This window comes from Plectropomus leopardus, chromosome 12 (genome assembly GCF_026936395.1).
Source record: "Plectropomus leopardus strain MGB_pleo_1.0 chromosome 12, ASM2693639v1, whole genome shotgun sequence".
In the NCBI taxonomy this organism is placed as follows: domain Eukaryota; kingdom Metazoa; phylum Chordata; class Actinopteri; order Perciformes; family Serranidae; genus Plectropomus; species Plectropomus leopardus.
In genome coordinates this window covers 34048182-34070512 of record NC_142187.1, presented here as the reverse complement: position 1 = coordinate 34070512, position 22331 = coordinate 34048182, and the positions used below count along the sequence as shown (strand labels likewise).

Sequence of the window (22331 nt, the reverse complement as noted above, 5' to 3'; positions counted from 1 at the left end):
TTTCCGCATCAACAGTCCACTTGATGTGGAAGCTGAGTGACTTAATTTGAGCGTTTCTCAGCGCGGAGACGCACCCCTGGTTGTCTTTCAGTACATTTCTGCTGTGGTTGATGTGGAGGGAATGAATCACTCTTCTGTCCTCGCTTTCCTCTGAGGAAGAAGATGGTATCATTCTTCCCGTAGAAAATCTCTGTTGTAATAAAATTTTGTGGTAATGAAGGATTTTAGGCTTCTTCTGCTCTGGCTGTTTCTGCACGTTGCTGGGTAAGCACTTCAGCTAAATGCCTGTGCTGTAAATACACCATCACTACATTAACAAAAAACGCTCCATTTTGCATGGCGACCTGACCTCTGCAGAGGTGGAGTCCGCTCAGTCCAAGAGGCAGCTGTGCGGCGGGAGCCAGGCGGCCATCGAGAGGATGATCCATTTCGGCAGGGAGCTCCAGAGCATGAGCGAACACCTCCGCCGCGAGTGTGGCAAGAACTCAACCAACAAGAAGATGCTCAAGGTAACGCAGAAATCACTCCCGTCCATGCTGCGGAAACGTGTTAATGAACTGCGCTTTATTTCTGCAGGCAGTTAATGACTTAAACTTTATTTCTGCAGACAGTTAATGACTTAAACTTTATTTCTGCAGACAGTTTATGACTTAAACTTTATTTCTGCAGGCAGTTAATGACTTAAACTTTATTTCTGCAGACAGTTTATGACTTAAACTTTATTTCTGCAGGCAGTTAATGACTTAAACTTTATTTATGAATGGCAGTTAATGAATTAAACTTTATTTATGTAGGCAGTTAATGAATTAAACTTAATTAAATACATTAAAAATGTATTTGAAAAGGTCAAAATATCACAAATGACGAACGTGAAGCAGCCGTGTTTCGTACTCAGCCCTCATGTAAACTCTGACTCACTGATCTCACTGTGAAGAAGCAGAAAATTACTTCATTTCAGCGTGAATTCTTTCTGAATCTGCAGCATGTTGGTCTGGAGGTTGAAACTCAGCACCTCTCACAGAATTCGTGTTTCAGTCTAAACGTTGAAATAATTGCACGCACAGCCGTTGTTGGCCGTTCTGTTTTCCTCTCCTGTCCTCTTGTTTTGAATGTCCGATAGTCTGTCTGACATTTTCGTCTCGTCAAGGAAAATGACGTTTAGATTCCACCACCCTAAATCCTGCTACATCTTTTTGGCGTCGAAGGAGGAGTTGATCTATTTGTAGCTCGACATCATCTCATTTTGTTAATGGAAAAAAAGGACGAATAATTTTCATCAGTTTTTGTCAACAAAATCAACACTTTTTGAAAGAAATAACTGATAAATTACATTTTAGGCAGTAATTTTGCTATATATTTTCTTTTAAACATTATGTTGTGCTGCTCCGTCTGTGCCCAGAGTACGCTCTCTGCTCCGAGAGTGTGGTGCAGTGAATAGTTGATTGGTAAATATAATTCAGCAGCACTTTTAATGATCGGTCCAGCTCCAAAAATAGAAAATATTCTTTGCAGCTGCAGATGTTTTAATCACAGTGGGTCGCCCAAAATAAATGAACTTGTGATTAAAAAAACCTTTGAAGAGAAGATGATTCAGTGCGTTTTTGTGTCTCCTGCTGCAGGATGCATTCAGCCTGCTGGCCTACTCAGACCCCTGGAGCAGCCCGGTCGGATACCAGCTGGACGCCATTCAGAGAGAGCCGGTGTGCTCCACCCTCAACAGTGCAATATTAGGTCGGTCAGCTTTTTTTTTTATCAAAATGTGTTTAAAACTTTGAAACCTGGAACAACATCAGTTCACGTACATTTTAACCTTTGAAATCTGAGAAAAAAAATTAGATTTTACTTTTAAGACATGGCTTAAAAGGCACTACGTTACCTTACAAGGCAAGTACGTCTGTAAGAAATGCCCCACAAATTGCAAGAAATTCACGATAGCCAATGACGCTTTTCACATTTTTGACATTTTTGTTCCCGTTCTGCCTTTTTTTTCTCTCCAGAGACTCATAACCTGCCGAAGCAGCCCCCGCTGGCCCAGGCCGTGGGTCAGGCCGCCCAGTGCCTCGCCATCATGGCACGAACTGGCAGCGGATCCTGCGCCTTCGCCTCTGTGGACGATTACCTGCACTAGCCCTTTGTATACACGCACGCACGCACGCACACACACACACACACACACACACACGGACTCTGAGGATCTGTCCAGAAATGGCTCCTCCCACCTCCTCCATCAGTGTAGTCCTATTAGCCGAGGAGACGCTCCTCTGCACGATAACAAGTAGTAGAAAGTTAACCACCTCACTCGCTTCCTGTTCTGCTTGTTCACGAACACCGCCGAGGATCAGAGGTCATTTCTGGGCAGATCTTTAGACGGCTTACACACACCGCAAACATTTAAAACACACACACACACACACACACACACACACACGCAGCACCTCCCTCTCCATCGTAAATATGAAAATACACCTCCACCTTGGTTGGCCTCGCATACCGCCACCTCCAGCCCCGCCAGGCTGCGTCTGCGTCATCCTGGCTGACAGCGGGGACGCCAACCAGGAGTAGCCGACTTGAAAATAACCCGGAGAGCCGAACACGTGTGGACTCGCCGCAGATACCCAGCCCCTCCCACCGTGTACCTGCTGGCGGCACCAAACCGGGGCGTCAGACTGATTTAAAAAAAAAAACCAAAATAAAAAAAGGAAAAAAACGCCCCGGTTAAATATAAATAGAAAAAAAAACATCATAAAAGAAACAGACAAGTGACCGCCATGGCCGACCACCCTTTAACGTGGTCCCCGTAGACCTGGCTGCTGACCAGGCAAACGTGCGCACACACACTCATCACGAACACGGACGCAGGCTGACGCCGAAAAACAGGATTGAAAAGAGCGTCTCCACCGAGGCTCGAGCGCCCAAGGCTCCGTTAGCGACAGCCCACCCGCCCGTCACCCCGTGCACCGACCCCCGCCCGACCCTCAACTGACTTCAGGACATCGGCGGAGATCTGTGTGACGCATGTGGACTCGGGACTCTGAGGAAGCCAGAGAGAATCTGCAGTCTCGACTCAACGTTGTTTTTAATCTTTTTGTTTTTGTTTTTCATGGGCGGAGCGTGGGGGGGGGGACTGGGGAGGGGCGGTTACCTGGCTCTTGTTTTGTTTTTAGTTTTTTCCAGGTTTACAAGGCATGGTGCAGACGACGACAATTATTATTATTATTATTATAATTATCATTATATTAATTATTGTTACTTGCATTCACAGTATATTTGTTGAGCGCCAGCAAGAGCAAGTTCCACTTATTATAATAAAGGTCCCGATTCCACCGATTACCAGTGACGAGCGTGTGTACATGTTAACGTTTATATATGAATTTAACAAAATGGAATTATATCAATAGAGTGAGATATTTAGTTATCAAATGGAAGGAAATAATTGAAAAAAAAAGCAATCCTTTAATGATTTGTACCGACGCCGGTGACTCCTGAAGCGCGCTGGTTGTTCCGAGTCTGTGCAAGTTTTTACGTCTCCTTTTTTGTCGACTCGGGTTCCTACGCAGGCCGGAAAGCAGATACATTTGACCATTTTCAGGTCTGTAAGATTTTAGGAAACAGAACTGAACTGAAACACGTTTTAGAGCTTTTATTTCACATATTGTACTCGCTGTGAAGAAAACTGTCGCTACAGCTGAGCTAAATTTTAAAAAGAATGAAATTTCTGAAAGAGGAACCCTGCGATGATCTCTGACCCCATTTTTACCTGTTACTCCCCCCAAAAACCCCCAGCTGCACAGCAGGTTTGATGCAAACGTTAACTTTATTTTCGTATCGATGTCTATGCTAATCCTTAATTCACAAAGAACTCAGGAGCCGAAATGTCCCTTTGTTCCTCCTCCTCGGTTTAAAACAGGAAGCAAGCAGCCGACCGACCCCGGGCCTCGATTACAGGTGGACTTTTTTGTTTTTGTTTGGTTTTTTGTTTTTTTGACGCAGCGACGGGCTTTTGAGACTCAGACCAGAAAAACAAGCAACAAAAAACCGAGCTGCTGTAAAATCTGCCTCTAAACGAGCTCTGCATTTGGTTTAAAGTCGAGCTGAAATTTTAGATCTTCACTCAGTTTGTGCACAGAAAGATCACGATATTTTTGGGCATATTTTTAGAGACAATGTCTCACCTTAAAGCCTCCGAATGGACGTCTTTTGATGTACAACAGAAAGATACCACGGCCCCTAAATGAATTAATAATTAATGGACTTCCTTTGTGCCTTTGTTTTTTTTCATGAAATCTCGCATGTGTGCAAATTTCCAGTTTACAAGATGGAGTTAAATCTGGCGTCCCTCTCGGCATTGTTACGGTCCCACTTTGGGAACCACCGCACAAAGAAACTGCTCACAAAGTCGCCCCTCAGATCCTTAACTGGCTGTGTTAATAATCAGATTACCAGTAAATACATCAACAGTCGTTACCAAAAATTCACATAGGAAATAAATTCTTGTTTTCAGTGCACTGTCAAATCAAACACGAAGATAATTTCTGCTGATTTCCTTGCAAAAAAGAATTTTAATTTCAGTTCGCTTTAACCCTGTCGACTTTTTTTGTGCTGCGTTTAAACACCTTTCACAAGTATTTAAACCTTTGAACCGTGAGAAAATTGACTTGATTTTCTATCCAAAACATTGAAAAAAAAAACAGCCGATGAGCAGCTTAACAAGAAATGTCCCACAAAAAAATAGATTTAGAATTTAAAAAAAAAACAAAAAAAAGGGAAATATCCCCGAAAAGATATATTTAATGATCATAATTCTATATTTAACATAATTTTACAAAATTATTATAATTTTTAAGCACTTTTTGTAAAGGTAATTTTCTTGTCTTTTTTCTTTCCCTTTGAGCTTTTAGTGATTATTTTCTGTTACTTTTCTTTCTTTTTTCTTTCCAGTTTTATTTGTGCTTATTCTCCGGTACTTTAGTTGTTTTTTTGTTTGTTTGTTTGTTTTCTTTCCCATTGAGTTTTTTTGTGTGCTTGTTAATTTCCTTGTACTTTTTGGACTATTTAATTGCCAATTTTGTGGTTGATTCTTCTTAAATTGCTCATTGACTCCTTAAATGATTCAGGCCAGTTTGCTCAGGTCTCAAAGGGTTAATGTTGGGCAGCAGAGGTGAAACTTGTTGCTTGTTTTGCAGTTTGCCCGCTAATTAACGGACTGGCTCACGCGGTAATTCGCCTTCAGACCCCCGCTGCTCCCGGTAGCACTTTGCTGTCTCGTTTCTGTCTCCGGAAGCTGCTGTCCAGATTCATTCAGGTGTGAAAAGCCCTCGTGTCTGCTCATCGCCACCTACCCATCATCCCTCAGCGGCGCGCGTCCTTTACCCATCAGGTCTCAGTTTTGTCACCTGCTAATTCTCTCGTGCGTGTCTTCGTGCTCAAAGCATTGGCGGGAAAAATGAAAAAATCACTCAGTGTTGTCAACAGGACTGACATCTGCAAAATAAACAACCAAAAAGTTTGGGAAGACGCCGTCGCAGCCGCGTGTTTGAAGCGTGTTCGTGCGCGCCACGTGCAGACAAACTGGACCGCGAGGCTTTCGCGAGACACGACGCCCATCCTCTCCTCCAGTTTTCCCGGGCTGAGCCGAGCTTTTCTGTACTTTGGTTTGTTTCTCTTTTTGTTGTGTTTTTTTCGGATGAGCAGTCACGGCATCGTTTAGAAAACTTCTTAGACAAAGTGTCTGTTGTCTCTCTGAGTAAGGTCTGAAACCTATGCATGCCATAGTAAAGTGGTGGTAAGATCAAGTTAGATGTCTCTTATTTTATTCTTTTTGTTTCTCCTTCTTTTAGCCAGTTCACGGTGTATAAGGAAGATGTCAAACAGTAAGTTGTCCACTGCTGACTGTGTGTCCATTTGGAGAAAAAAAAAGTGCAATTTGTGTGAGGGTGAAAAAGATTTATATTAAAAATGACAAATGATGAAGGCACTTGTCTGGATGCTGCATGACAGGAGCGTTTCTAGGATTTGAGGGCTTAACTCGGACAAATGTAAGGAAACTATGACTTCCATACTGGTGATCCTGTGTGCGGGGAAGGCATATTTTCCTTAAAAAAATGGTGATTTTTAAAACTTTTTTTTAATGGGTCATTTTTGGTGACTTAAAAAACTAGGTGATTTGTTTTCTTTCTTTTTTTTTTAAAGTGATTATTATTGTTACCAAATTTTGGTGAGTTTAAAAAACTGGCAACATTCACTCTCTTTTAAAGTTTTAGTCATTTTTTTATTTAAGATTGTTGGTGATTTTTTTCATGATTTTTTTAATCTTTTCGAATCTTTTAATCTTTTGGTCATTTTTTTTTCTTAATTTTTTTTTTTACCTTTATTTTCCCACTGAAAATTCTTTTTTTTTCCTCTGAAAAATGTTTGTCTTTTTCCCCCTTTAAAATTTAAAGTAATTTTTCAAAACTTTTGGTGATTTTCTTTTTTCTTTAAACTGTTTTCTTTTTAAATTTTTGATGAGAAATACATTATTAATTGTAGCTAGAAATTGCAAAGACAGAAATTATCCTTGAACACATCATGGGGGACAAACTCTTCCTGCACATTTCCTCAGTCAGCAGAGAGCGATGTGAGGCTATTTATAAAACACGAGGGCTGAAGCCTCAGATGCTCCGGCCTCATGACGCCGCTGCTGCATGACGCCTGGAGCTGAGGTCTGACTCCCGTCCTGCTTCCCGCTGAATCCATGGACTCTGAGGCTGTTCAGAGTCCAGTTTAATCCTAAATGATGTCTGCGAAGATAATCCTGCAAAGTATTTTTATTCATTCTGAACATAGTAACCCACATATGAAGCCTGAGAGCAAAAGTCCACCTTAAAACCCAGCAGTTGTTGTGCCATGAAAAACATCGTGAGGAAAAATGCTGCGTGAGTTTGCAGAGCTCTGACTAACATGAAAGTCTGAGCAACACCAGATTTTTGAGGCCAAATTTGATATTTTAATGATCTCTGCTGTTACTTTTTTATGAAATGCAACTCATTCTCAACAAAAATGTGCACTACGCAGAATATTTTACAATTATAACTTTTTAATATAATGACTGTAAAATGTAGCACCTTTTAAAAGCAGAGTTTACAAAGAAGACTTTATTTTTGCAACTATAAGAGTCAATGCCAAACTGAGATCAGACAAAATCTAAAGAAGAATTAGACAATAAACAAAAATAACATTTTATACGCTTTTCGCATGCGCTGTGTTCATGTATATGTCCACTGAAACCCATTCAAACTGACATTTTTGATCCCACAGCCATCAGAGCAGAAAAACAGGACTTGTATTATTTCTGGGTGTCATTCTGGGCTTTTGACTCTGAATTTGTCATTTTGACTATTTTCCACCTGATGAGGTCATTTTGACCATATTTGGCATATGGAGGAAATACATGCTATTTCCACTAGGTGACCTGTCACAGTCAATGTAGCTGCTGATCACTGACATATCCCAGACTGTCAGCAGCTACACTCACACACTGACATATCCCAGACTGTTAGCAGCTACACTCACACACTGACATATCCCAGACTGTCAGCAGCTACACTCACACACTGACATATCCCAGACTGTTAGCAGCTACACTCACACACTGACATATCCCAGACTGTCAGCAGCTACACTCGCACACTGACATATCCCAGACTGTCAGCAGCTACACTCGCACACTGACATATCCCAGACTGTCAGCAGCTACACTCACACACTGACATATCCCAGACTGTCATAATACTTTTAAAAAATAATTAATAATCAATTTGCACGTACTGTTTTGGAAAAAGACTAATTTCATCTGAAAACACAGTGGCATCATGACAAAAATCTAGCATTTAAAATTCTGCCAATGAATTCATATTTGATATGATTAGAACTGATGTTGATTTAAAAAAAAACGATTTGAAAATAGAAAATCATATTAATATATACATTTTTTTATAGCCTAAATAATTTTGTGCACAGAGCGATACAAGTGGTGTAACATTAAAGCGGGCCCTAATATAATAAGGGTTGTTTATTTTCCTTGTTTTTTGTGTTAGTTTGGATTCACGAAAGTCTCAATATCACAAACGGATTTATTGACGCAGCAGCAGCTCCCGCCTTCAGCGAAAAAAACAGCTTTTTTTCACCAGATCAGGCCGTCAGACGGAAAGATAAAGCGGTGAAAATATGATAAATACAGCGTACACTTTAACTGATTTTTTTTTTTGGTAGCTAAAGTAGATTTTCCCCTCACTAACCCGGCAGCTTTATGCCTCCGAGCAAACCGAGAAAATGTCACGTAAAGTGGAGAATCTCAGTCAAACGCTGTTTGGACGTACAGAAATATTGGAATACCTGTTTTTCACTGACACTCGAGCTTCTTCTGAATCCAGTGACAAAAAAATAAAAGAGAAAATACAGCAGTCAGGCGCCCCCAAAATTGCTTGAGGTCTGTTTTTGACTTTGTAAAAAGTAGTTTGACTATTAAAAAAATGTTCAAATAACATACGAAGGTATTAGTTTTTTCTGAGCTTTCGTCCCGATCAGTCTTGAAAGAATATTTAAAGATTTAACAACGAGCTTTTATTAATAATCATTTTACAGAAAACAGAGCAAAAAACACCTTTAACACTCAACAACTGTATATTTACATTTTCTGCTCCTTCAGGAACAGATGAAACCTCCCAGTTCAGATATTTCAACCTCTGAACCCCGAGACATAAAGAGAAGTCAGTGAGCAACTGAACAGGAAGTGTTCTCCAAACTGTGAGAAATAAGCAAATTTAGGGGGAAAAAATGTAAAAAAAAAAAAAAAAATTAAATAGTTTAAATCTAAGAGAAAATGTTCAAATGTACTTTAAGTCTAAGGAAAAAAAAACAAACAACAAAAAATAGAGAAAATAGTCAAACAAAAAAAAAAAAAGCTAGGGAAAAAGTCCCAAAAAATGTTTGAAGTAAGGAAAAAAGTCCCGAAAAATAAAGCTACAGAAAAAATGTCCTGAAAAAACAGAGAGAAATGTCCATGATCACAATAATATATTTAAAACAATTTAACTGAATTTTGAAGTACTTTTTCAGGTAATTTCACATTTTTATTTGCTTATTTATAGTTAGTTTTCTTGTTTTTTTATTTAAGAAATGTTCTCATTTTTGGGTAATTTCTTCTTTAGTAGCTCACTGCATTCTTCCCATTTATTTTTGGGAGAGAAATCAGGCCAATTAGTCATTTTTCAAAGGGTTAAAGCAGCAGAAAAGGTGTGTAATCAGGCGTCCACGGTGAGTGAGTCTCTGTGGTCCACAGTGCGTCCCCCTCCGTGTTTCTGACGGTCCGTCCTGATTGTTGCGTGTTTGAGTTCAGTGTACAGAGAGCAGCAGAGCGTGTGCTGCTCAGGCGGCGAGCGTCTCCCGGCCCGGGTCGAGGTTTTCGGGAGGTTTTCGGGTTTTCAGCTGGAGGGAATCTGCTGCTTGTGGATCCATCTCTTCTTCAGCTTCTCTGCTTTGGCTTTCTGGCCAGCGGCTGGAGGACACGGAGGAGACGGAGGAGACGGAGGACACGGAGGAGACAGAGGAGACGGAGGACACGGAGGACATGGAAGACACGTGAGTGAGTATCTGCACACTGTTCAGGCCAGCGTGGCGTTGGGACACATCGTACACACAAATATCTCGTATGCATGTTTAACCCTTTCAAACCTGCATTAACATCTGTGGTTTCTGTGTTACGTTCAGATGCTTTTCAGAAGCTGTTTAACCCTTCGAAGCCTGATGTCTTTCAAAAACATGAGGAAAAAAAACATTAGCAACTCGGCAAGAAATGCCCCAAAAATTGCAAGAAATTAGTAAAACCTGACAAAAAAAGACTAAATCAAAGTGCTTTACGGAGCAATAAAATATAAAAAATAATATCATGAGAGTAAAGAGAAGATATAAAAGGTAACATTAATTACCAAAAGATGAAAAAGTTTAAATAAAAATCACCATTAAAAATAGCAAAAGTGCAGACAAGAGGTGTTGAGATAATATTTAATATTTAAAAAAAAGTAATATCAAATTTTAAAAAAAGGTTAACCCAAAAGAAAAAAATCCATTCAGAAAAAAATGACCAGAATTTTTTTTTTTTAAAAGGACAGAGCATTTAATTACAAAAATATTAGAAAAACAGGGAAGAAATTTCAAAAAAACTATACTGATGTTATATAGAATTATTATAATTATGTATTTAAAAACAATGTTATAGAAAAACATTTACGTTTTCTCTTTTTCAGCACATTTCATTTAGTTTTTTCTGTGTTTCTGCTCATTTTCAGGGTATTATCTAGTATCTTTTTACTAATTTCATTTTTCCCCCCGTGTTTTTGAAGAAATCGTCGGGTTTAAAGGGTTAAAGTTTTATTCTGCTGAACTCACCCCAGTCTTTCTTGACAAACTGCACCGCGGCACTTTTATTCCTCCCCGTCTTGTTCAGGAGGGAGAGCAGCTCGTTATCTGGAAGCAGAAAGACAGGAAGTGTGATTACGTTAAGCCCATTTTATGCTAAAAATCAGACCGCGAGCTGTGGATGTCCCCGACGTCTCCGCGGCTGGAGTCCCGCAGAGAGGACGCCTGCGTGCGAAGAGACGGGACGTCACTGTAGCGAAGCTCAAATTGAGACAGATCATCGTCTTTACAGACTTCTGCCACAGAGTGTAGCTCGCAGCGTTTAAAAGACCGTTTTTCCGTTTAAAAAAGTAACAAACAGCAGCGATATTCACATCCAGTGACGGCTGACAGAGAGGTCTGAATTTGTATTTTTATTTCACTAAATATTCAGTGAAAAGAACGAAAGCAACATAGTTTGTCTCCCAGTACCACCCGACTGTCTGCGTGAAATGTTTTACTTTCTTTGGGTTTATTATTTTAACCAACATCAGTCCTAATTGTAAATATCAAATATTCATCAATTTTCAGGCTTTAAACCCTTTAAATGCCAGTTTTGGTAACAATGCCACTATGTGTTTAGATAGGGAAAAAAAAAAAAATATATATATATATATATATATATGTATTATCACAGCCTGGGATATATCAATAATTAGCAACAAAACAGATTTTTATACATTATTATTTTTGTGCAGTGTCAAATACACACACTAATACTGCTATCAAATATTCCTTTTTTTTTTTTTTTTTAAAATTTTAAGCCTTTAATTTAAACCCCTTTTTGTCGTGATGGCATTTTGTTTTTAGCACATCAAAATACTACATGCAAAGTATCTTTTACTTCATCAGTCTGGAACGCGTCAGTGATCAGCAGCATCATGACCTTGTGGAAATCGCACGTATTTTCTTTATATGCCAAATATGTCAGAAAATGACATCATCAGGTGGAAAATACTAAAAAATAAATTAATAATAAATTAAATTAAATTGTGAAAATGATAAGGCAAAAGCTCAGAAGGACACCCAGAGTGTAAAAGAAATCCATCTCCCTGTAAAAAAACAGGCCTGACTCCACCATCGCTCTAAATTAACGCTGCAGCGTTTGACGGCGCTCTCTTACTCGTGGTCCTGCGGCCTCCGGGTCCGTACAGTCTGGACTGGAGGAAATCTTGAGCCGCCTGCTGCTGGAAGGACGCAGCCGCTCGCTCCTTCACCGTCCGCACCGTGTAGTTCCCCTTCAGACTGACAAACACCGCAGTTTTCTCGGTGAGGTAAAACGTGTGAGACGACGGTCGACGTCATTCATTCAATTAAACAAAAGACATTTACATACTTTCGGACTCGTGCCAGTTTTCCGCTGCTCTTCTTTTTCTTCGTCCTCGTCTCGTCCTCTTCGTCGTCCTCTTCAGCTGCGTGAGGACACGATGAGAGGAAACAGATCAGACGGATCTGCAGCTCATTCTGCTGCTGCGATTTTAATGCACAAAAACAGGACGGAGAGGAAATTTACCTTCATCCTCAGACTGTTTCTGCTTCCTGTAAAAAAAACAGGTTTAAATCTTCACTGAGCAAAGACAAAAAATATATCAAATTAAAACGATCACTGAGGCCGCTAAACTTACTTTGAAGGAGCTGAATCGATTTCCTCCAACACGTCAGCCGGTAAGAGTTTTCTTTTCTGTGAGAAACAGCAGTGACGAAGCTTTATTTCACATTATTTAGTTGGCCACTTTTTCTAAATATCTATTTTTATGCCTCTGAACCGGCGGTAGCTGTGGCCAGAGGTAGGGCTGAGCGATAAAACGATAACGATATCAATCACAATGTAACTTTTCCACGATTTATATATGAGACAAAGTCGACGGAATGACGACAACACGAACAGCCAATAATAATAAGAATAGCTCCGCAGTGAACCAAATGCAGTGAAGGACTTTGACTCAGAACAGCTGAGTGTTTGACAGCCACAGCATTTCATTATCCGGACCAAACAGCTGATGTCCGACAGCCCGCTCCAGCGTGGACATGTCCGACAGCTCGCTCCAGCGTGGACATGTCCGACAGCTCGCTCCAGCGTGGACATGTCCGACAGCCCGCTCCAGCGTGGACATGTCCGACAGCCCGCTCCAGCGTGGACATGTCCGACAGCCCGCTGCAACTGGAGCAGTTTTACAAACTGTCTCACTCCTGTGAGGTTTTTGCAACAAAACACCTGTCATTGCGCGCGACCAATACGCACGGAGGTGGCTATTAATAGCGCCCATACCACTGAGCCAGGCATCACCTGTGCTTAATTCGAAGTTTAATGATGCGTTTAATAACGAACAGTCCCTTACTGGTCATTTATGGTACTAAAACACAGTCACATACCTTCTGTTCCTGGAATAATTCCTGCCTCTTCCTTCTCTTCTCTTTCAGCAGCTCTTTTTCTCTGCAAACACATCAAATGTTACCTGATATTACTGTTTACCTGGTTTAAAGTTAAACTGTTTTATGGCAGCAGACGGATCGTCGCACCAAATCAATTTAATAAAATGTCATATACAGCGAAATTTGGTCACACGCAAAAAGTGCAGGCCCCAAATTTTAACATGATATAATGATCTTGAAGCGACACGTCATATCGGCATGGCACACATGCAGTCCAAAACAGCACCTCGTTGCAAAAATCCATCGACTTATTAGGTATTTTTTTGTAATTAAGAAATGATTACATGTATTTTTATTCAAATAATGAGATGCTTAGTGATGAATATTCATGCCGATGAGTAAAATGCTCCATAAAAAATCTGAATATGCAATTAAAGACTCTTTAACGTGTATTTATTCTGTAAATTAACACGAAAACGCGGAAAAACAGAGTATTTTGAATGGAGTTTGGTTGAACGGAAGTAGCATTAGCTACCTTCTGGCTGTGTCCAGCGCCTGTTTCATGCTCCGCAGAGCCGCAGCCTTTGAGTCTTCAAAGGTCACCTCCTCCGGCGTCTCATCGTCGCTGGACTCCAACACTAAATTGATATTTTCTGCATTTTTTTCGGGATCCGCCGTTTTTGACGCCGAGGTTGTTTTCCCACGTTGTTTCTGCGCCATGTTGGCTGGTGTGGAGACGTCATCACGCAGCGGTACGCGATGACGCAGACAAAACGTGAACGTGAACGTCTGCCCTCTAGCGGCTGAGCAGAGACTCACAACCGGAGAAATAAGCCGTTAAATGTTATTTTATTTCTAGATTAATTAATTATTTAGGTTTTTGTTTTTTTTAAATTATTGTGTAAGTAAGTAACACAGTTTGACATAGAGTAACTGTATTATTTTGTTTTCTTTTATATATATATGGGGAAATTTGACTGGAACTGCTATTAATATTTAATATTTTATCCTAGTTGGCTTGTTAGGGACTGTTCGTTATTTATGGGGGTGGGGTTGCAATAAAGTCAAATAGTTTTTAAACACTAGGGAGGGACTTTATTTTTTTATTATTTTGCCTTAGGGGAGGGGCATACAAATTAAAATGGCTGTATTTATATTTTGTTTTTTAATTTACCCGCAATTTTTAAAGAAAGCATTCCTTCAAAAACAGCTTGCCCTCAACACATGCCTCTGTCAGAAAAAAAAATCTGAACTTAACAAAATGAGATAAAATCACTTTATTCTATGTCTCATTTAAAATATGTCACCAAAAAAGTGACGTCTTTATTTTGGGAACTGATTGATTTTAATGTCATTTCTCAGTATTTTCAGATCTTAACAAACCAAGCAATAAATAGAGAAAACTAATCCGCTGATTAATCCATAATAACAAATAAAAAGAAATAATAATCATTATAATATCATTAGTTTCCGCCTTATACAAAATGTAAATAAAAAAGTAGTTCATTATAATATAAAGTTTAATTTAATGTAATGAATTTAATAAATGCCTTATTATTGTTAAATCAAGCAGAATTGCGTAACAGTTGTATTTCAGAAAATTATAAAAAGTTTAAACTCTTATTCATGCAGTATCTTTAAAACTCATATCATACTTTCTCTTCCCTTTTCCTTTATGTATTTAAATAGTTGTATTTTCTGTTATTTTCTGCAGTTGCTGTTGGTTTACTTTACCTGATTTAAGTTCTGAGTGACATTGTTTGTTTTTTTTTGTTTGTTTTGTTTTGTTTTGTTTTGCTTTTTTTATTCCAATATTTGAAAATGTCATACAAGCTTTTATTTTGAAAACCATACCCGGAGCGTCTTTTACGACCAACTCTCGCGAGCTTTTCTGCAGCAGGTGCAGCTTATCAACAATAATAACGGGATCAGCTAACGGGACTCCGGTACCTACAGACGGGATGCACCGACTGTTGCTCGTGTTTCTGGCCGCCGCCGGGGCGTCTGTCCTCGGCGTCCTCGGGCGGAGCGTGTCCCCGGCGGCCGGGCCGTGCCTCGCCCCGCTGCAGTGGGAGGGCCGCTGGGTGCAGTACGACCACAGCACCGGCAGGAACAGACGGGCCGCGGTCTCCTACGACGGCCTGAACCAGAGGATCCGAGTCCTGCAGCAGCACAAGAAGCACACCCCGTGTCAGAAGTGAGTCCTGAAATATCCTAATGTTCTCTGCAGAGTCAATGTCTGATCAAATAACGAGGCTGAAATATGTGAAATATTAAAGCTAAATAATTACCGACAGAAGGGACTGTTCTTTATTTATCAGAGCAGCGGGGTGGCTGGGATGTGCCTTTCGTTTGTTTGTTTGTTTTGTTTTGTTTTATTTATTTATTTTGTGTGTTTTCTGGGTGTGGTTTTTCATTTAAGCCAATACAGGTTTCTGCCACAACCACATGTATTTTTTATCCTCTTTGTGCTTTCCATTATGTAAAACAAAAACAACAACAAAAAATCAAAACTATTTATTAATGTATTTTTAATGATTTATTCATGTATTCATTTTTTAAAAAATTCATTATTGTATTTGTTCATTTACTTCTATTATTATTATTTTTATTAGTATTATTATGGTTATATTTATTATATAGGACCTTATAAACAGTTGTTTACAGAGTGCTTCGACAAACAAAGCAAAGGCAGGAACTCAGGGAATAAAAATAAACAAACAAACAAACAAACAAACAAACAAACAAACATCAACAAATGTGCCAAACAGAGAAAGGTCGAGAACAGTTAAACAAAAAGGGCAAGAACAAAATGTGTATACAAAAGGTCAACAAGAATGAAGCGAAGTTATTAAAAAAAAGTACTCAACCAATAAATATTTAGAAAATGTAAGCGTAATGCAATAAAATATTATAAAAATCATATAGTAAATAATATTAAGTTATTAAATAATACAATATAAAATAATATTATTATTAGGATAATAAGGACACATATTTACATTAAAGAGTAAAGAGATAAGATATAAAAGGTTAAATTAGTCAATAAATTATTTTTTAAAAACCAAATCACTAAAATGATCAAAGTGCAGATGAGAGGCGCAAAGATGAAAAGATGATTTAAAATCATATACCATATTTACAGCATATGATCAAATGCACAAGTAAATATACAATAAATAAAGAATAAGTCGTTTCTGTAGCACTAGAAACAGAAAGAAAAAACTAAAGCAACACAAAAATATTACAAAAGCAGGACTCAAAAAGTTATTATTATTACTGATATAATAATAATAATAATAATAATAATAATTATTATTATTATTATTATTATTATTATTATTATTATTATTATTATCATTATTATTATTAACATTTTGTCTGCACTGTTGCTATTTTCAGTTTTTAAAAAAAGTTTGTTCCTTTTTATTTCGTCGAACTGAATTGAACATTTGAATAGTGTTATCAGCTGGTAGCAGCTGCAGCAGACTCCCGTTAGCTGCCTGTTCATTTTTGTTATTCGCTGCTGCAGTTTTGCAACAATAAACCAACAGTGAGTCTCTGCCGGGACTGAAGTCTGCAGTTGAGAAATAATCTGGCAGGACAAATGCTGCTGATCGACTTTGGTTTGTTTAGTTTGCGATGTGACAGCCGCATGTTTTACAGAGTACACGGCCAAAAGTATGTGGACACCCCTCAGCCCCAAAGTCTTCCAGTCCAGGAAAGTCTTTCCAGTATTCAGTGATTTTTCACTGTTTGTCCAACTCTGTGGTGACAAAACAGCTGGTGAGAACAATGTTATCACAATATATCTGAGGTTTAAACAAAGATACTCAATACCAGTACTTTACAAACATTGTTAACCCTTTGGAACGGTTTGGTGCAATTTATGCACTTTACAATAGTCTTTTTTGTTCTTTTTTTTATAATTTTGTCTGTGTTTATGCATATGGTAAAAATCTTGGCAAGATTTTGTTTGATCTTGTAATTTCCAGCTCAGCTGCAACAATAAGTCTAAAATACACTGTGGATACACAAAATAATGTGCCATACATCAAACTGCAATTTTTGATCCCACAGCCATCAAAGCGTATTTGGCATATGGAGAAATACATGCTATTTCCACTATCTGCACTGTCACAATCAGTGTTGCAGTCAATCATTAAAATATCTCAGGCAGTGATCATTTTAAAAAAGCTCGTTTGCATGTAGTATATTGAAAATAATTCATTTTTTCCGTTTTGCTTTGGGGGTTTTTCATCTTAAAACATAGTGGCACTGTGAGAAAACACCTGGCATTTAAAGGGTTAAAATTCTAAAAATGAATAAGCCTTTCATATTTGTGATTAGGAGTGATGTTGATTTTTTAAACACTCAGTGAGAGTAGGTGGGCATATTAATGTAGGATATTTTTTATAGCCTGATTTTGAAAAAGCACATTTTTCTGTGGCATTGTGTCAAAAACCTGACATTCAAAGGGTTAAAATTCTGAAAATTAATGCATATTTGATATTTAGGATTAGGAGAGATATTGGTTAAAAATAACTCAAAGGTGAAAATATTGTTAATGTATGACTTTTGTAAATCTTGATTTAGGAAAATGCGTTTTGTGTGCAGAGCGATACAAGCGTGTGATATTGAAGTGGTCCCAAAGGGTTAAATTCTCCGTCTCACTTCTCCCGCGTTCTCTCCGTCTGCTCCAGGTTTTTCGAGTACATCTACCTGTACCAGAGCGGGGTGATGTTCCAGATTGACCAGAAGACCAAAGACTGCTCAAAGATCGCTCTGACGGAGGACTGGGATCCCTTCGACATCCCGTCCAACTCCACCTTCGAGGACCAGTACATCATCGGGGGCCCCGGGGACAACGTGGAGGTTCAGGAGTGGTCGGACAGGAAGCCGGCGCGCCAACGTAAGATTTTACACAAACACTCTTAAATTTAAAAAACAAATGTACACCGAGGTCTTCTGCAGGTTTAATCTCAGCTGTCAGCTGGTTACAAAAGGGTTAATAAATAAATTTACCGTCTTTCTTATTTAGACGCAGTGGAAAGTACGGATGTCGGTTTTGGTTAATTTTCTCAGCAGATAACTGATTAAAAAAATATATAAATAAATAAATGCATCATTTAATTAATAAAAATGCCAAATATTTATTTAATTTCCCCATTTAATTTTACATTTTATTTATCAATTTATTCATTTTCATATTGATTTGCTTATTTATTTTCTGTGATATTTTTTGCATTTTTATTCATGTATTTATTTTACTTATTTATTTATTATTCATGTCATGTCTTTGTTTTTTTAAACTTTCTTTTTGATTTTCTGTTTTAAAATGATTTTAAGGTAATTTCCTTGTTTGTTTTTTTAAGATAATTTCTAACTTTTTAATTTTTTCTTCTTTTAAATGATTTCCTTGTTTTTTTCAACCTTTTCTCTTTTTTAAATAATTTTCAGGTAATTATTTTCTTGTATTTTTTCCTAATTTCTTGTAAATTTTTGGGTCGGTTCTTTTTTTTGGTTTGTCGCTCTTTGCCTTCTCTCTCTTTTCTCGTAAACAAGTTTCAAAGGGTTAAGCTGCTAGCTGCAGACTCTGATAATAATTATCTGCGGGTTCGTTAGAGTGAACCCTTCCACATTACATAAAGTCAACATGTTTTTATGTAAAAAGACATTTAAATGCAGCTGTAAGCAGCGTTCCTGCTTCACATTAAAATAAACCAACAGTGAGGTTCCTTCTTTCATGCCAGACAGTTTTCAGCAGCTTCCAGCAGCTTTCAGCAGGTTTCAGCAGGTTTCAGCAGCTTTCAGCAGGTTTCAGCAGCTTTCAGCAGCTTTCAGCAGGTTTCAGCCGGTTTCAGCAGGTTTCAGCAGCTTTCAGCAGTTTTCAGCAGCTTCCAACAAGTTTCAGCAGGTTTCAGCAGGTCTCAGCAGGTCTCAGCAGGTTTCAGCAGGTTTCAGCAGGTTTCAGCAGCTTTCAGCAGGTTTCAGCAGGTCTCAGCAGCTTTCAGCAGGTTTCAGCAGCTTTCAGCAGGTTTCAGCAGGTTTCAGCAGCTTTCAGCAGGTTTCAGCAGCTTTCAGCAGGTTTCAGCAGGTCTCAGCAGGTTTCAGCAGGTCTCAGCAGGTTTCAGCAGCTTTCAGCAGGTTTCAGCAGCTTTCAGCAGCTTTCAGCAGCTTCCAACAAGTTTCAGCAGCTTTCAGCAGGTTTCAGCAGGTCTCAGCAGGTTTCAGCAGGTCTCAGCAGGTTTCAGCAGGTTTCAGCAGGTTTCAGCAGGTCTCAGCGGGTCTCAGCAGGTCTCAGCAGGTCTCAGCAGGTCTCAGCTGTTGGTAGATTAAAACGTTCCTCTCTGAACCGCCTCGTCTGCTCGTCTCTCCACCAGATGAGACCTGGGTGGGCGTTTACACCCTGAAGGACTGCTACCCGGTGCAGGAGACCTACACCAGGAACAGCAGCGTCACCACCTCCACCCGCTTCTTCAGCCTGCAGCTGGGCATCAGCGACCCGGACGTCTTCACGCCGCCCAGCACCTGTCAGTCAGCTCGGCCCGAGAGGCTGGCCGAGTCCGCCTGCTGAGGCTCGCCTTCGCCCGTAGATACTTAACGGCACTCTGAGGCTGCGTCCGAAATCACTCCCTCGTTCCCTCGTCCGCTTCTCCTAATACAGCAGACAATCAGCAGTTCAGCCGCCCTCGAATTGTGCAAATTCAGACTGCGAATATGAAATACGCCTAACGGAAACACGTCAATTTAGGAACCAAAAAAAGTTTTTACGCTCGCATGAGGTGGTATTTCAGGCGATTCGAAAATCTGCAATGCATCTCGCAATTTTGTTTTATCAACATTTTGAAAATATTGCTCAAGTTTTGTGCAAATCTGTAAAAAAAAAAAAAAAAAAGCCTTGTTTTTCAGGCGCTCAAACGTCGTCACAGGTGTAGCTTCTGCATCTATAAAAATCTGGCACATTGCATTTTGGGATCGTTTGCAGAAAATTTTACACTCAAAATTCAGACGACAAATTAAAATGGTGCAGGGTAAACACAGTGCACTAAACGGTATGAAAAGGGAGTGAGCTCGGACTCGGTCTTTGTTTAGTGTTTTATGGAATTGTTTGTTAATTTGCTGCTAATTCGCTAACGTTGTTATCCCGACCAATGAGCCCTTCCAGCTGTGACTGAACAAACTCGCTCATTTGGGATCCTTAAATGATGAGTACATGTTAAAAAACGGACGAAGCTGCTGACTGACCACACAGACCACGCTTGCTCTATTTTTACGCGGCTCTTTTATTTTCATGCCTCCTCGCTGTGGCCGGAGGCTTTTTTTTTTCGACTTGTTTGTACATCCGTCCATCCGATTCTCGTCAACGCAATACCTGAAATAATCTTTATTTCAAACGTAAAAAAAAATACAACAACACACAAATTAAAGCAAATGCGCCTTACAAAACTTATAATGAACAAAAACAAACAGACAAAAGAGACGGCCTTTTACTCCTACCCCGATCTCAAGAGAACCCTGAAGGAATTTATTCAAATTTGGCACAAACGTCGATGACTATGACTCAAGTATAGTGATTAGGGTGATTAGAATCTGGTGGTCAAAAGTAACCGTGACCTTGTGTTTTTTTTCATTGCATGAATGCGATATCTCAAAGAAGGTCTTGAGGTAATTTCCTAGAATTTGGCACAAACATCCACTCAGACTCGAGAAGAAAGTTGGTGATGAAAGGTCACTGTGACCTCATAAAACATGTTTTTGGCCATGACTCCAGAATTGTTATGCTAAATATGACAACATTTCATATTAATGTCTGATAGAATAACACAATGAAGTGATGAAATGTTATGTACAAAAGGTCAAAGGTCAACTTCACTGTGACACCATAATGTTTTGCCTTGAGGGAATTTCTTCAAATTTGGCACAAATGTTCACTTGGACTGTTTGGATGAACTGATTAGATTTTGGTGGTCAAAAGATGAAGGTCACTGTGACCTCACCTGTGTTATTCTTGTGGATACGATATCTCAATGAAACCTTGAGGGATTTTTTAAAAAAAAATTGGCACAAACTTTCAAGCTGGCTCTTAAGATAAAATACTAGAATTTGGTGGTCAAAGGTCAAGATCACTGTGACCTTGCATCCGTCTCATTTTCGTGAACACGGTATCTGAGGATGGCCTTAAGGGAGTTTCCTCAAATTTAGCACAAACATCCACTTGGACTCAAGAATGAACTGATTAGAATCTGGTGGTCGAAGTCAAAAGGTCAAGGTGACCTCATAAAACATGTTTTTAGCCATAACTGAAGAATTTTTACACTAATTATGACAAAATTTCACAAAACTGTCTGATAGGATTAAATGATGAAGTGATGACATTTTATGTACAAAAGGTCAAGATCAACGGTGACATCATCGTTACTCAGCGTCATATCTCAGGAACAGAAGGGGGGACATTTGGTCAGATACGAGGGGCTGTTTACATGGCAACGGTTGTTACCTGAAACATCAAACTTTAGTTGCGGTTTGGCCTTTTATTTACTCGACAGCTGCCTTTTTGGGGCCTGAAAACACAAACTTTTGAAAACAGGTTCCAGAGTGTATTTTTTTGAAAACGTCACCCCTTCTGTCACGTATAAACTGGCGATGTGCGAATCCTGTAAGAATGGTGACGTCACAGCTGCACTTTGCGCATTCACCTGGTCTTCTTCTATGGTGTTTCATTACAAAGTTATACCGCCAACTACTGACCCCGCAGGCATACTACAGCATTTTCTGTTGGTTTTGTGGATCCGTTTACACGAGGATTGTTCTTACAATGTTATCATATGAACGCAGATTTGTTTTAAAACATTTTCATTCATAGCAGGGCCATTCTTGTCGAAACGTGACCTTCGTCAAATACTGAATCGGCATCACTCATCTTGAAACTGTGCTGGTTGTAGAGATCTCCTGAGGCACAACCACAAGGCAGTAATTCTAGTTTTAAGATTAAGTGCAGCTGAACTTGTTTTAAAAAGATGTCTCAAAAAATTAATAAAAATTTTAAACTGCATTCATGTTTTTTTTTTTGTTTTTGTTTTTTTTAGGTAATACATTATTACCCAGTTATTAAATGGCTTTACATTTTTTAGGACTAAAATATGATTTTTTTTAGGACTTCAAACTCAAGTTTAGGATTTGGGACTTGATTGGTGACTTGTCTTGACTTGGGACTTGAGCACAAAGACTTTCTTGTGACTTGCAAAACCCCGCCTTGATCCCGCCTCTGTTGATTCCCAAACTACCAGCGTTACGGCGAACAGCGGGGTTTCATGTGACCACATGCTAATGAGTGTTTGCTGATTTCTTTGCTCACAGCAGGATGTTTGATGTTAATTCAAGTCAAATGAAGTGCCTCGAAATAATTGAGGCAGAATAAATGACACAATAACAAACCACAGTCATCATGGTTTCTGGGTTTCTTTGAGATTTATGCGTTTGTGTATTTTTTGAGATTTAAATCATGTTTTTTTCCCCAAATT

At 39.1% G+C, this 22331-nt stretch overlaps 3 protein-coding genes across 4 annotated transcripts in view; 2 read left to right on the top strand and 1 right to left on the bottom strand.

The window, feature by feature from the left end:
* The window catches only part of ranbp9 (RAN binding protein 9), a 30747-nt gene extending 24777 nt beyond the window's left edge, over positions 1–5970 (top strand). For both annotated transcript variants that reach the window (XM_088085915.1, XM_088085914.1), the window contains exons 12-14: positions 358–509; positions 1620–1731; positions 1998–5970. In XM_088085915.1, the coding sequence (XP_087942041.1) occupies positions 358–509; positions 1620–1731; positions 1998–2128 (395 nt within the window). In that variant the 3' untranslated portion in view covers positions 2129–5970. The remainder of the gene's footprint in view (positions 1–357; positions 510–1619; positions 1732–1997) is intronic.
* A 2608-nt stretch (positions 5971–8578) lies between these two features.
* nol7 (nucleolar protein 7) lies at positions 8579–13583 on the bottom strand. The gene is made up of 8 exons (XM_088085918.1): positions 13343–13583; positions 12808–12868; positions 12060–12115; positions 11948–11973; positions 11771–11846; positions 11558–11679; positions 10426–10503; positions 8579–9535 (listed from the first exon to the last, which is right to left on the bottom strand). The coding sequence occupies exons 1-8, from the start codon at positions 13525–13527 to the stop codon at positions 9462–9464; spliced, it is 678 nt and encodes a 225-aa protein (XP_087942044.1). The 5' UTR covers positions 13528–13583; the 3' UTR covers positions 8579–9461.
* Positions 13584–14688: 1105 nt separating this feature from the next.
* epdr1 (ependymin related 1) lies at positions 14689–22249 on the top strand. Its single transcript, XM_042497890.2, has 3 exons — positions 14689–15004; positions 17511–17719; positions 19191–22249. The coding sequence occupies exons 1-3, from the start codon at positions 14769–14771 to the stop codon at positions 19382–19384; spliced, it is 639 nt and encodes a 212-aa protein (XP_042353824.1). The 5' UTR covers positions 14689–14768; the 3' UTR covers positions 19385–22249.
* The last annotated feature ends 82 nt before the right edge of the window (positions 22250–22331 follow it).

Bases quoted from the DNA above. Each gene is read 5' to 3' on its own strand.
- epdr1 (XM_042497890.2), top strand. From the start codon at position 14,769: ATGCACCGACTGTTGCTCGTGTTTCTGGCCGCCGCCGGGGCGTCTGTC. The intron at 15,005-17,510 runs GTGAGTCCTGAA...CGTCTGCTCCAG, and splicing joins AAGCACACCCCGTGTCAGAA to GTTTTTCGAGTACATCTACC. The intron at 17,720-19,190 runs GTAAGATTTTAC...TCTCTCCACCAG, and splicing joins CAGGAAGCCGGCGCGCCAAC to ATGAGACCTGGGTGGGCGTT.
- nol7 (XM_088085918.1), bottom strand. From the start codon at position 13,527: ATGGCGCAGAAACAACGTGGGAAAACAACCTCGGCGTCAAAAACGGCG. The intron at 11,847-11,947 runs GTAAATTTCCTC...GTCCTCACGCAG, and splicing joins GAAACAGTCTGAGGATGAAG to CTGAAGAGGACGACGAAGAG. The intron at 11,680-11,770 runs GTATGTAAATGT...GGTGTTTGTCAG, and splicing joins AAACTGGCACGAGTCCGAAA to TCTGAAGGGGAACTACACGG.